Source organism: Macrobrachium nipponense, chromosome 14, assembly GCF_015104395.2.
Source record: "Macrobrachium nipponense isolate FS-2020 chromosome 14, ASM1510439v2, whole genome shotgun sequence".
In the NCBI taxonomy this organism is placed as follows: Eukaryota; Metazoa; Arthropoda; class Malacostraca; order Decapoda; family Palaemonidae; genus Macrobrachium; species Macrobrachium nipponense.
In genome coordinates, this window is record NC_087207.1 from 54,621,121 (window position 1) to 54,634,858 (window position 13,738).

The 13,738-nt window shown below is 37.3% G+C and overlaps 1 protein-coding gene across 1 annotated transcript in view; it reads left to right on the top strand.

Annotated features, from left to right (window-relative positions):
* LOC135226512 (uncharacterized) overlaps positions 1–13,738 on the top strand; it is a 38,323-nt gene that overhangs the window by 5,906 nt on the left and 18,679 nt on the right. The window contains exon 2 of the mRNA XM_064266132.1: positions 11,933–13,090. Within this exon, the coding sequence (XP_064122202.1) occupies positions 12,389–13,090 (702 nt within the window). The 5' untranslated portion in view covers positions 11,933–12,388. The remainder of the gene's footprint in view (positions 1–11,932; positions 13,091–13,738) is intronic.

Consider the following 13,738-nt stretch of genomic DNA (forward strand, 5'->3'; position numbering starts at 1 on the left):
AGAAAATATTGTCAGCTGCGTATGTAAGTAGTTGGGAGTATAAGCGTATTATTAAGTACCTACTTGTAGCTGTTTTCTATGTGAGCTTAAGTGAGTGCAGGTATGCTTTAGGTACTATAAACTGGAGAAATCCATCTCTCTCTCTCTCTCTCTCTCTCTCTCTCTCTCTCTCTCTCTCTCTCTCTCTCTCTCTCTCTCTCTTTCAGATATTGCCGGAAAAAGCACAATAGAACCTTCTGGTTTTCCAATTCCCTTTGTTAGTTTTATTTTGTTTGTCTGTCTTTGCAATTCACTGCGTAACTAATAGTTCTCTTCGAGAGAAAAATTTTCTTCCAATTACTTTGAACATTTATTCCAAATACGAACAGTTTACTTTAAGAAATCGTCTCAAACAGAAACGTCAAAAATCAGTCATAATATAAAACAAAAAGTTAAAAGAAACCATTCTATTTCTAACGGCATGTAAAAGTCGACCACCATTACAAGAGAAACAAAACTTTTCAGCAACTTGAAGCGAGCAAGAGTTTTTATGATATTTACGGCTGCAGGAAGTTGCCCTGCTCATGGGCAGCTGGGGCAGCAGGTTAACGAAATGCAGTCTGTGGTCATACCATATGGTTTTAAGGTCGAGACTATGAAGACCTAGGAAAAGGGCAGAAGAAAGAAGCCCGCGAGTTATATCGACCAACACCTTCAACAGCGCTGCATAAAGGTCTTCATAGCAGAAAGGTTCTGTCATTTTTACTCTATAGGTGCGGTTTTGTGTGTTTATAACGTTACTCTCACATACACAGGAATGTACATTGGAATGTTCACGTGAGTGTGTGTGCCATATGAAGTAAACGTGAAGTAAATATTAACACTTTAACTTGAAGTGTTAAAAACCAGTCCAAATAACATACGATGCTAACTGTTTAGCGAGCTAAACTTTTTGTTAATCGCTTTCATTTAGAAATAAATTCTGATATATATATATATATATATATATATATATATATATATATATATATATATATATATATATAATATGCAAGTATCAAGCCAAACACTTACAAGAGAGAGAGAGGCGAAGGAGGAGGAGAGAGGCCGAGAGAGAGAGAGGAGAGGGGCAGGAGGGAGGAGAGGAGGAGAGAGAGAGAGAGAGAGATAGAGGAGGAGAGAGAGAGAGAGAGAGAGAGACGCAAGCCGATCGATTGAGGTCTCTACAATTCAATACTGATGCACTTGCATTTTTTAAAACTCCAATTCTCACCTTGTATCAGTAATATACTTTTTATTTGTCAAAATCAGTCAATTGATCAACGTCAGTTCTATTAAAATAGCCCACTCAAAATAAGAGCGGTTTTACTTACATAAATTTGCAAATACTAATTACCACACGAGTGTCAATGATTGTGCTTCAGATGTTGAAACTTCCACAAACAACACATCCGCCAAAATAAATCTTGACCAACGGCTTTGCGTGTTTACTTGAATATAGTGGTCGTTGAAAATGTAAATAATTAACCAGAGGACTTCCTGGCGGTGAGAAAATGAGGTTCATAAATCGACATTCTCTGCCTTTCCTCATGCACGGTCGTTCAGGTGATGGCCATTTGTGATACATCTGTTGCATGTATACAGCACTGAGAGGGGGAAGGGGGGGGGCCCAACGGGTTAAAACTGGCTAATTCACTTGCAAGGTGGTGCTTGCTTACTCTTCTTTCTTCTCTTCTTTCTCCTCCTTCTTCTTGCATGCAGAAACCAATGGCGCCGGTAACCCAGTGTCTTTAAGCAGACTAGACCCGAGGGAATTATTATTGAACAGGTGGGGAAAATGAACATTCTTTTTTGTCAGTTTTTCAACAATAAGTCGTATCTTTAGTAAGGGTTATTTCAGCCGCATTCATCCTTTTCAGTGCTGACTGAAGGATGAGACCGTTGTGCAGAAATGTTCTTCACATGCTGCGTTCCTATGCCCACACAGAAGGCTCACCAGCAGAGCGACGCGAATGTCCGGCACTCGCACAGAACCATTATAAAAAAAGTCATGATTCAGTAGCAAAAACCCTCCACTGGATCCTGTGCAAGAAACACCATCTACCTTGCAGTAATAAGTGGTACGAGCACCTACCTGAAGGAGTGATAGAAAACGATCAGGGAAAGGTCCACTGGGACTATGATATCAGAACAGATAGGGTGATACGTGCAAAAAGGCCAAACGTGACGTTGATTGACGAAATCAAGAAGAAAGTATCACATGCGAAACATTCATGGAAAGGAAGAATCTGGTAATTTCTCCGCGTAGCAAGATCATTTGGAAAAAAAAACATACGGATGGGCCATGCGGTTGCAATGCACGCAACATGGCCTTTGTTTTTCAGTCTGCGTGGCTGACAGAGCGTTTGAAACTGGTCAACTTTTGCATACGTACATATACGTATACATGCATACATACATACATACACACACACACACACACACACACACACACACACACACATATATATATATTATATATATATATATAATATATATATATATATATATAATTTGTGTGTGTATATGTGCGTGTATATGTACGTGCGTTTACCCACACACTTAATTCTATGATTGGAGAAAGAAAACCTTCTTCTTTTAGAGTATCTATAATACGGCATAAATAGTTACCTCGGTGATTTTTTGTTACATAAGTAATAACCCAGTTTACAAATAATTTTACTGGTCCAAGAAAGCGGTTGCTGCTATCTGTATCAATTTGCTTTCTCGTAAAAATATTTCCTCTCTTACGTTAATTAACTTTAAGCGCATTGGTATTCTAATCTACCCAATAGTACTAACGACATATAGATATATATATAATATATATATATATATATATATATATATGTATATATGTATATATATATATATATATATATATATATATATTATAATATAAGAAACATCAATAGCTTTTTCTATGCATCCGGTATGTTCCGGGGCCAGTGGAATCTCAAATCTAGTAAAAACACCCAAAAGTAATTCCAGCGAAAGTCGTTGATTTCAATGAGGAACTTGTGGTTGGCAAAAAATGAGGCATGAAAAGGAAAACCAGAAACCCCTGCAATTGGTGGGTCAATCTCCTCCAGGATGGAAACCGAATATGGAATACATCTTGAACATAAATACATGTTTTGGTGGTTCGGCGTACTTTCGAGCCAAATAGAAACTTTGTGGGCGAGGGAGAAAAAGCTTAGAAGCTTTAAAAAGCTTGATTTTGCTCTTGACCGAGGGAGAAGAGCTCCGTCGCACCAGGTGGAAGTACAAAATGATGGTAATTTAGCCTAAAGTGATCGTTGTGCTTGTTGAAATTTTTATCAACTTCGTCATCGCCATTTAGTGTATCACAATCAGTCAGAGGTCATAGATAGAATTTCTTTACGAAGACACAAAAACAACTACAAAATTGCATTCTCTCTCTCTCTACTCTCTCTCTCGTCTCTCTCTAAGCTCTTTCCTCTCTCTCTCCACCACCACGATTCGCATGATCGATCACTGGGATGGGGATTTTTTTCCGAATCAACTTGAGGTTTAGGGGTTTAAAAGCAAAGGGGTTAAAGCTCTTTTTCTTTATCTATGGATCCCTGGGTTAGGCTGGGGTTGAAAAAAAAACCTTATGGATATGTAAGAAAAAAAAACAGGAAAAAGGAGTTTAGCCTAGAAATTTTTTCCAAAAACAAGAAAAATACAAATTTTTTTTTAGCAAACCAAGAAAAATTTTTAAATAACATTTTTTGGGGGGTTAAATTTTTCGGGTACTTCCAGAAAATGGGAAAAAAAAGTTATATTATAATATATATATTTAAAATTAGTAATTATAAATAAGTTTATAATATTACTCATTATAATATACTTATTAAATTATATATTATCTTTATTTTTTTTAATAACTTTTGTTGGGTTTTGTTTTAAAGAATCTTGCAAACCAAAAATACGACCTTCTTTTTTAAACAAAAAAGAAAATAATCTCCTTTTTAAATCGTTCCCCTCTCCTTTGGTTTTGCCTATTTTGAGGGAAAGGTGGAACCCGCAAAAACCCTGGCATGATGTTTTAAAGTCACTGAGAATGAAAATGAGCCCAAAATGGCTTCCTTATTGCCTGTCAACCGACTTTTTACATAACCGTAACAAACAGCCCAACGGATCTCGTGATTGAATGTTTTGAAAAAAAAAAAATTTTTTCGCTGTGGGGGTAAATCATATTAATTGTTATGGCTAATTACACATTTTTTTTTCATTGTTCTGGACTGTTCATTGGCCTAATATCATATTAATGACGTCAACAATAGCACCTCAGTTTTACGAATTTGAGAATGTTATGACAGAGCGTCTTCATTACACTGTTATTCACAGTTAAATGTTAACATCCAAAAAACATCTTTTAACTGCAAATATATATATATATAATATATACTTATAATGGCCAGTAAAAAGATTTTTTTCTGGATATATATAATATATATATTATATATATATGCAGTTTAAAGAATTTTTTTTGATATATAAATACTTTATAATATAAATATATATTATATATATTATATTTATATATAATAATATATATGCCAGTTAAAGATGGTTTGATGTTACATTTACTGGTGAATAACAGTGTAATGAAGACGCTCTGTCATAACATTCTCAAATTCGTAAACTGAGGTGCTATTGTTGACGTCATTAATATGATATTAGGCCAATGAACAGTCCAGAACAATGAAAATGTGTAATTAGCCATAACAATTAATATGATTTACCACAGCGAAATTCAACATTCAATCACGAGATCCGTTGGGCTGTTTGTTACGGTTATGTAAAAAGTCGGTTGACAGGCAATAAGGAAGCCATTTTGGGCTCATTTTCATTCTCAGTTACTAAAAACATCATGCCAGGGCTTGCGTTCACTCCAAGCAACAAAGAGAGACGATAAAGATATCTTTTTAAGAGGTCGTATTTTGGTTTGCAAGATTCTTAACGGAGAGTTGGGCGTGGAGCGGCTTGGTGGGGGGGTCTTTGGAAAAAAACCATGGTCTAGCATTAAAAAAAAAAAAAAAAAAAAAAAAAAAATTAACGGCTTTGAAATATTCTCCGGTGAGGCGAGATGTTGGGAGCATGAATTGCAAAGTTTCGCTTTAGAGATACTAAAATATTCTCAGTATTGTTTATGCCGTTACAAACATTAAATGCAAGATGATGGGGTTCATATAGGACTATGGCTTATTGTAGAACTAATCAATATTTATATATATATATATATATATATATATATATATATATATATATATATATATATATATATATGCTTTAATAATCTCTAAAGCCAAAGGCTAGCAAAACTTACTAAGCTTCACACTATATGAAACATATTTCTTTGACTTAAGCACTGTAATGAATTGCAGCTCTTGACTAAGTATCCAGAATTAGAATACTTAGCATTATATAACCATTAACCTGATGAGTTCAATGTATCCCTCGTCAAATATCTGACTTGAACAGCTGTTTGTACTCATGGTAAAAGTAACTCATTATCCCACTTGGTGGCACAAAAGATAAACGTCATATTCGACTCTTCAGAACAGAAATTTGAATCCCGTTGTGAAAGGAGATTTCATCTTAAGTCATTTCCCACAGGTTTTTCAAGGTTTTCAGAACGGGTAACACATCTGGTGAAAGCGCTAGGTTCACTTTTGTTAGGTTCGCTAATAACTATCGGCTCACAAGTCCACTCAGCTGTAAATGAGTACCTGTGTCGATTGGTGTTGAGAAAATGGGCGAGTGGGTCAAGCAACTACATCCAGAAGGTCATGTTTTAATTGCTAAATTTTCCATACATAACACTTCATTGGCACCCGATCTATATAAGGTCAGGTGGTCACCGTTATACCGAATTTTGTTTACGGTCTCAACGAGTACCACGTTGGCCTCGTAAAATATTCAGTTTCTCACCTGGGACTGTAGTTAAGGTTCTAGAACCGTAACAGTTGCAGAGGTTTACGTTTGTTGTAGCACAGTCTTCAAGCGAGAATGTTTTTCTTTTTCCTCTTTAACTGTCCCTTAAATGAGTTTCTGCGAATGATTGGTTACCATCGTCGTGTAACCATTCTTATGCAATTAAGTTACTGACATAAAGAATTGTTTGTCAAATGAAATGATGATGGAAAGATTGTTCATTCAATGCCGATATTGCCGATTTTTTTTTATTTTTTAGTTTTATGAATTATTGCAAAACGGGTTTATTAGTGAATAAAAAAAAATTCTTCGTAACATGAGATGATAAAAAAAACTTTGTGGAATTAGATACTGGCAAGAAGAATTATCAGCCTTGTGAGGCACTAACAAAAGTATCATTGCTCAATGGAGATGCTGATTAAAGATTCTTGTTGAAATAAGGTGTCAAAAGAATTTTTTGTCAAGTGCGACACAAAAATAATTTTTTTATATTTTTATTTAGGTACTGCCAATTGAATTCTTGGTCAGTTGAGACACTGGTAAAAAGAATACAAAGCATTTTAAATCACACCACACGAGAATAATGAATTGGTAGATACTGCCTGTTGAAATCTTTTATAATCTTGTTTTCCCCTAAAGGCTCATGGATTGGTACTTAATTCACCGTTTAAATCTCCTATCACTGTTTCTCACTGCTTCGGATCGATCTCCTATCGACAACTCTTTTTGGAAAAGAGTTTTTGAATTGTCAGTCGCTGGTAATTTAATTCATTCATCAGTTTCTTGGCATGCAAATTCGATTGTTTAAGCCTTTTTCTCTACTTTCTAATAATGGATTGGTACGTTGAATTCTGCCGGCGATTTCCTTACGTTAGATTGCCACTTACTACCGTGTTGAAATCGCCAATGACAGCTGCTCTTCCTACAGTTAGTAGATAGGTACTTATTGCTCTATTTAAATCTCCAGTTTCTTTTCCTGGCATAATGGATTGGTATTTTTACCCTTGATATTTTGAAATATCTAAGAAAATAGTACTTAACAGGAAGGACAAGGAATATAGGAAAACTTATCAAAAGAATCGAGGAATGGTGAGATGGAAATATGAAAGCCAAAATTAAAGATTTGGTTTTGATTTTATGAAATTTAGGTTGTCAAACCAAGCACTTGGTCATTTTCGACCACTCAACGCTTAAGACAATGAAAAGAGGGAGTTCGAGTGGTTGGACAGCGAGATAAATCGATCCAGAAAATTAAAGAGATGGAATATACAAGGATCTAAAGGCGGAACAGGAGAAAAGACCGCGGTTGCACTAAGAAGTAATAGTTAGGGAGGTTGTCCAGTAAGATTGAAGAAAGGAAGCTGGAATGGCGGTAAAATAAAAGAGAGACTTCTATGCAGAAACAAGCACCATGTAATTCGAAGAAATGGATAAATCCCGTCTGGTGTTTCGCTCGAATAAAACATGGTCTCTTGGAGAATTGCCATTCTTAAACAACTGTTGCAACTGCAAACAAGCATTTGATTCCCCGAAATTACTGTAAATCTTCATCCTTCTAGCCCTTCGTCTCTGTCCCTCAAGTGGTGTTGAAGACCTCATTATGAAAAAATAAAGCAACGTGCTTTTTTGTGGTTGTCGCCAATTTGTTTTGTGCAACGTAACTGTTACTACCATGCCGTTGAGAGCATTGGCAATGCAAATATATGAAAACACCTCGTGTAGCGGCTGGTGGTTGGAAGCTTATAGGCGGGCTGTTCTTTATTCTGAGAACACAATTGTTCAATTATGTATCACTTACTCACACACTAATATACATTTATCTATTCTTGTAGCTACTTTTTTTTTAACAAAAAAATCAAGCACACTTTATGTTTTATCATTCATTCTGCCTCTTACAAAAACTGACTTTGCTTCTTTTCTTAGTTATTATCGTGTTCTCTCAAATTTACTTATTTCATTAAAGCAACCCATATATAAAGCATCTAATGTAATTTCCTAATATTGGATTATTGTAATTAAAGTTAAAATGAACGAGATTCAATAAAATACAGACCTTTATGCCTTTTTTTTTTTTATTAATTCTTAATAGTACCAAATGTATTTGCTCTTCCGATTGTTAAGTGACATTATTCTGAATAATAATAATAATAATAATAATAATAATAATAATAATAATAATAATAATAATAATAATATAATAATAATAATAATATAGTGCATGGGAAGAATGGACTAATAAAAGTAGACGAAGACCCAGAAATATACAGAGACAGGAGAATGACAGACAGAACAGAGGACTGGCACAACAAACCAATGCACGGACAATACATGAGACAGACTAAAGAACTAGCCAGCGATGACACATGGCAATGGCTACAGAGGGGAGAGCTAAAGAAGGAAACTGAAGAAATGATAACAGCGGCACAAGATCAGGCCCTAAAGAACCAGATATGTTCAAAGAACGATAGACGGAAATAACATCTCTCCCATATGTTAGGAAGTGCAATACGAAAAATGAAAACCATAAACACATAGCAAGCGAATGCGGCACTTGCACAGAACCAGTACAAAAAGAGGCATGATTCAGTGGCAAAAGCCCTCCACTGGAGCCTGTGAAAGAAACATCAGCTACCTTGCAGTAATAAGTGGTACGAGCACCAACCTGAGGGAGTGATAGAAAACGATCTGGCAAAGACCCTCTGGGACTATGGTATCAGAACGGATAGGGTGATACGTGCAAACAGACCAAACGTGACGTTGATTGACAAAGTCAAGAAGAAAGTATCACTCATTGATGTCGCAATACCATGGGACACCAGAGTTGGAAGAGAAAGAGAGGGAAAAAATGGATAAGTATCAAGATCTGAAAAATAGAAAGAAATAAGAAGGATATGGGAGATGCCCAGTGGAAATCGTACCCATAATCATAGGAGCAACTAGGCACGATCCCTAAGGAGTCGCCCTGAAAAGGAATCTAGAAAAAAAACCTAGAGGCTGAAAGTAGCTCCGGGCCTCATGCAGACAGAGTGTGATCCTAGAAACGTCACACGATAAGTAAGAAAAGTGGATGGACAATCCTAAGGAGGGCAGGATGCAATCCGGAACCCCACACTATAAATACCACCCAGTCGAATTGGAGGACTGTGATTAGGAGCAGTTCAAAAGAAAAAAAAATAATACATGGGAACACAGAGTTGAAGAGAAAGAGAGGGGAAAAATGGATAAGTATCAAGATCTGAAAATAGAAATAAGAAGGATATGGGATATGCCAGTGGAAATTGTACCCATAATCATAGGAGCACTAGGCACGATCCCAAGATCGCTGAAAAGGAGTCTAGAAAAACTTGAGGCTGAAGTAGCTCCAGGACTCATGCAGAAGAGTGTGATCCTAGAAGCGGCGCACATAGTTAGAAAAGTGATGGACTCCTAAGGAGGCAGGATGCAACCCGGAACCCCACACTTTAAATACCACCCAGTCGAATTGGAAGACTGTGATAGAGCAAAAAAAAAAAAAAAAAAAAAAAAAAAATAAAATAATAATAATTTCATTACTATGGCGGGCTTTGACATTATCAGCGTTATAAAGCTGTTCAAAATCCGTAGAATCATAGATTAAATAACACAGAACATTACAGTAGAATGATACAGTACGTGATACAGTACATTACTGAATATCGAATAGTACTCTATAAGAGAAATTACTAGCATTGAAACCTCACAGGTTTAATAATCCACTTGCGCCCAAAAAATATTTTGTTATTCTTTCTTCGTTTTCTCATGCATGACATCCATGTTTTAATTTAAAACTTTCTCATGTAACTCAACACGCGCCCACAAACATCCAGCAGTGAAGGCAATTAACTCTTTATCAAAAACTGACAAAGTGTTTAGAATTCTAACACAAAAACACAAAATAATAATGCAGTTGAAGAGGCACATCTTCAATAAACACTAGCCTCATCTTTCATTCTCCCCCTGACACGCATTGTTCAATCTGCGCAGGACGACAGCGGTTTGCCTTTGAAGGGAAAGACGCGACAGCTGTGAGAACGCTGTAATTAGATACAAGTCTAAGAGAGAGAGAGAGAGAGAGAGAGAGAGAGAGAGAGACAGGGTCTCTTTGAAAGGTGCACGCGAGGGGGATTATTTTTTTTTTTTTTTATCTTCTTAGTTTGTCGCCCCTGGCCAGGTTTCCTTCACGACTCGACCACCTTTTGTGTTCCTGCAACGGTGGTAAATTCCTTTCATTCATGCTTATTCATCTGGACCCTTCCTTTAACTCTTGGTTTTCGGTACTTCTAATCACTGCCATTGACGTGCATCGTCCCATACCTCGATCATCTGTAATAATCTTGTAAGTCTTGCTAATTAACCTCTAAACATCTGCTTAGGTCACAGAGAACGGTACCAGTAATGTTAACAAGTCTAAAATTCCATGTTTTGTTTGAATTCGATTAGATTTTTCACTTATTTCCTTTTCTGTGTTTACAGATATAAGACATGCATGTTTGTACGGAATTTGATTAAATAATTTATAGTTTATCTACGGCGATGCATGTTTGTATGGAAATTGATCAAATCATCTGTTCCTGTGAGCGTAAACAGTTGTATTTTCTGAGTCCCGTTATCTGCATTTCCTTTGTTTTTTATTTCTTCTTCCGAAAAAACAGGATGTGGTTATTTCTTAAAGAAAACATATGGCATATAGCATTTTTTTTTTAACTTATGTAGGGACCCCATCCTTCCGCTCATTAAGTACCTCAAGGTCACTACTCAACCACAGGTATAGGCAAGGAAACAAAAAGACACACTCAATCAGAAAGGTTCACACCGCGCTTTACGGGGCTGTCTTCTTGTTAATGGGTTAGAGCTATTGTTAGGTACGGTTATCTCAACCATGAGTTAGGTGCAGTCTGTTTGTTTGTCAGTGCTTTGTTTTTCAGAAATTTGTTCAAAATCTTTGTGCCTTGTGACCTTAGAGATTTTAGCATTTTGTCTTCACTAAACTAATAGCTTAAAGTTATTTTTTCTACAATACATTTGCGGATATCTAGTGATTTTTAAAAATCACTAGATATCCGCACATGTAAAAATATGTAAAAATATGCGTGCTCAGTAATGAATAATTAATAAATAGAAATGACTATCTCTGTTTCCATCTATTTGAAGCTTCTCTAAGTTTCACGCTGCTCATCGACAATTCATGAAGCGTATCTACTTTTACGTAGATAGTCTGTGCTTAGGTGTGCTTATCTAAACCTCACGAAACTTATTTACGCTTCACAAAATTTGTTTACGCAGCACTAAACTATCGACGCTTCATGAAACGTACCCAAGATTTGTGAAGCTTATGCCCCTTCCCAAAAGCTTTTGTGCGCTTCAAGGAGCTTTTGGTAAAACAGTTTTTAAGGTAGAAATGCTGAAAATTAGATTATGAAATTAATTCAAAGAGGCGTAATATCCAGAGTTATATGGGATGGGAACTGTTCGTCCTTTCTTTAGCATAGTGTCGGATATACATTTAATTTTTTTTTGAGTTATGTGCATCAACGGTGATTTTATCCATTGACTTCCTATTTCAGCAAAGTTTCAAACCTTTCTCTCTCACCATCCGGGATGTATGGTGAGAGAGACTCACTTGATACTTACCTGAAACAGGAAGTCAGTGGATAATGATCCCGTCGATGCAATTAGCTCAAAAACTGGAAAACATGCAAATTCGATACTTTGCCACGAGGAGAATGAATTATGAACGGTTTACCAAAGTCAAGAGCTAATACTAGAGATATTAACCATATTTTAATTGTTTACTAATTCCAAATGGCCAGTAGGGACAATATATGAAATTGGGTTTTATCTTTGATCATAAGCGTAACCTAATTTTAGCTATTGGGTTTTTATTTGTTGTGTAAAATACACTAGAAATATCCTAAAAATGTTTCGTGACCATCGTTTCATTTCTTTGCAGACTTTGGTACTGGTTACTGGCTGTGGCTGCAACGACCGTTTTTGGCAAATCTGTAGCCGCCAGAGAGTCCCGCAAAGAACCAGACCTAGCCACTTCCTCCCTGGGAGGCAACCTTCTCGGGGAACCGACGTCCTCACCCCTTGGTGGTGGTAGTCAGGGAAACCAGCGAGAGAAAGGAGACGTCTCAAAGACTGCTGGTATCGATATCGACTACGACTACTTCATGTTCGGAGTCCAGAAAGCCGTCTCTGATGAGGAGAAAAAGCAGAGGGACCAGAAAGTCGATGCCCCTCAGACGAGAGGCAAGAAGAATCCTGCGGAGGATCTCCCTGGGCATTCTGAGGCCTCTAAGGACCACGAATACTCATACTACAGTTATGATGATGATGGCGCCTCTCACGTTGAGTACGAAACACGCAGAGGGGGCCATCGGTCACGACCCCTTTTCGGTTTTCTATGATTCGCTTTTTCCCGTCATGGACGAAATGGAAGACGGCCCCACCCGGGAATGACCAGGATAAGACCGTGTTCCCGAAAGCGTCCACGGAATCCCCTCAACAACAGGGGCAGTTCGTGTCGACACCGCCGGCACCTCCATCATCCCATAAAATGCCGTCGGCCTCACTGAAACCCATCCAGGGAACACGACCTAAGCACCCTCCCCCTCCCCCTCCCCCTCCTCATTATCGCCGTAATAATTCAGCCCCCTATCGACACAACGAGAGGGTCCCTCGTCCTAGACCAGCCGCTCTCAAACCAGTGCCATTCACGAAGACCCCCAACATCACGAAACCCATGGACTTGTCCCACCTGAAAGTGCTTTTGCCCAAGATCCTCGAGAAGTTCGGCCTACCGAAATCCTTCGGCGAGAAGCTCTTCCAGAACGAAGCCGCTCTGCAGGACACGATCCTCCAGATCATGAAGGACAAGGCCTTCCGCAATGCCCTGGGCATGATCCCGAAGATGGACCTGCTGAACGCGGACATGACCAGCCTACTGAGTACCCTGAGTTCCCTCGACCCGACGATCATCATGAACCTCTTGAAGAATGCTGACTTGTCGAAGGTCACTTCTCTCATGTCTAGCCTGGGCATAGACACTTCGTATATCAGCGGAGTTTTTAACAGGGCTGGGGCAGCGGCGGAGTATTCCACCAAGGTAAAACCCTTATTTCTTTTAATTCGTTCATAGTGAATAACATGAAATATATTCAATCAAATACTGAATATTTTACCAAGGTAAAACGCTTATTTTCTAAAATCCGTTCTTAGAGAACAACATGAAATTACTCAATTAAATACTGAATATATTACGAAGGTAAAAACACCTATTTTTGTTTTAATTCGTTCTTAGAGAATAACAGGAAATATATTCAATTAAATACTGAGTATATTACCAAGGTAAAAACCTTATTTTTTAAAAATTCGTTCTTAGAGAATAACATGAAACATTCAATTAAATACTGAATATATTACCAAGGTAAAACCATTTTTTTTTTAATTCGTCCTTAGAGAATAACATGAAATATATTCAATTAAATACTGAAGATATCCGACATATTCAATATAATATATCCTATTACACTTACAAGTGAGCGATGAAGTCCTGCAAATCAAAAGAAGATGCAACTTGGTAAAGATTTCCCCGAGGAGTAAACCTTAGACTACCATATCGTCAGATCTTCAGGCGCATGTGCTTCTCTTGCATTTTTTGTTTCAAAAGCGGAATAAAAATATCTCAGAGTTTTCAGAGAATCTTTGTTGTGCAATTTGGGGTTTCTTTCATGGAGTACTGTCGGGTTTCTTT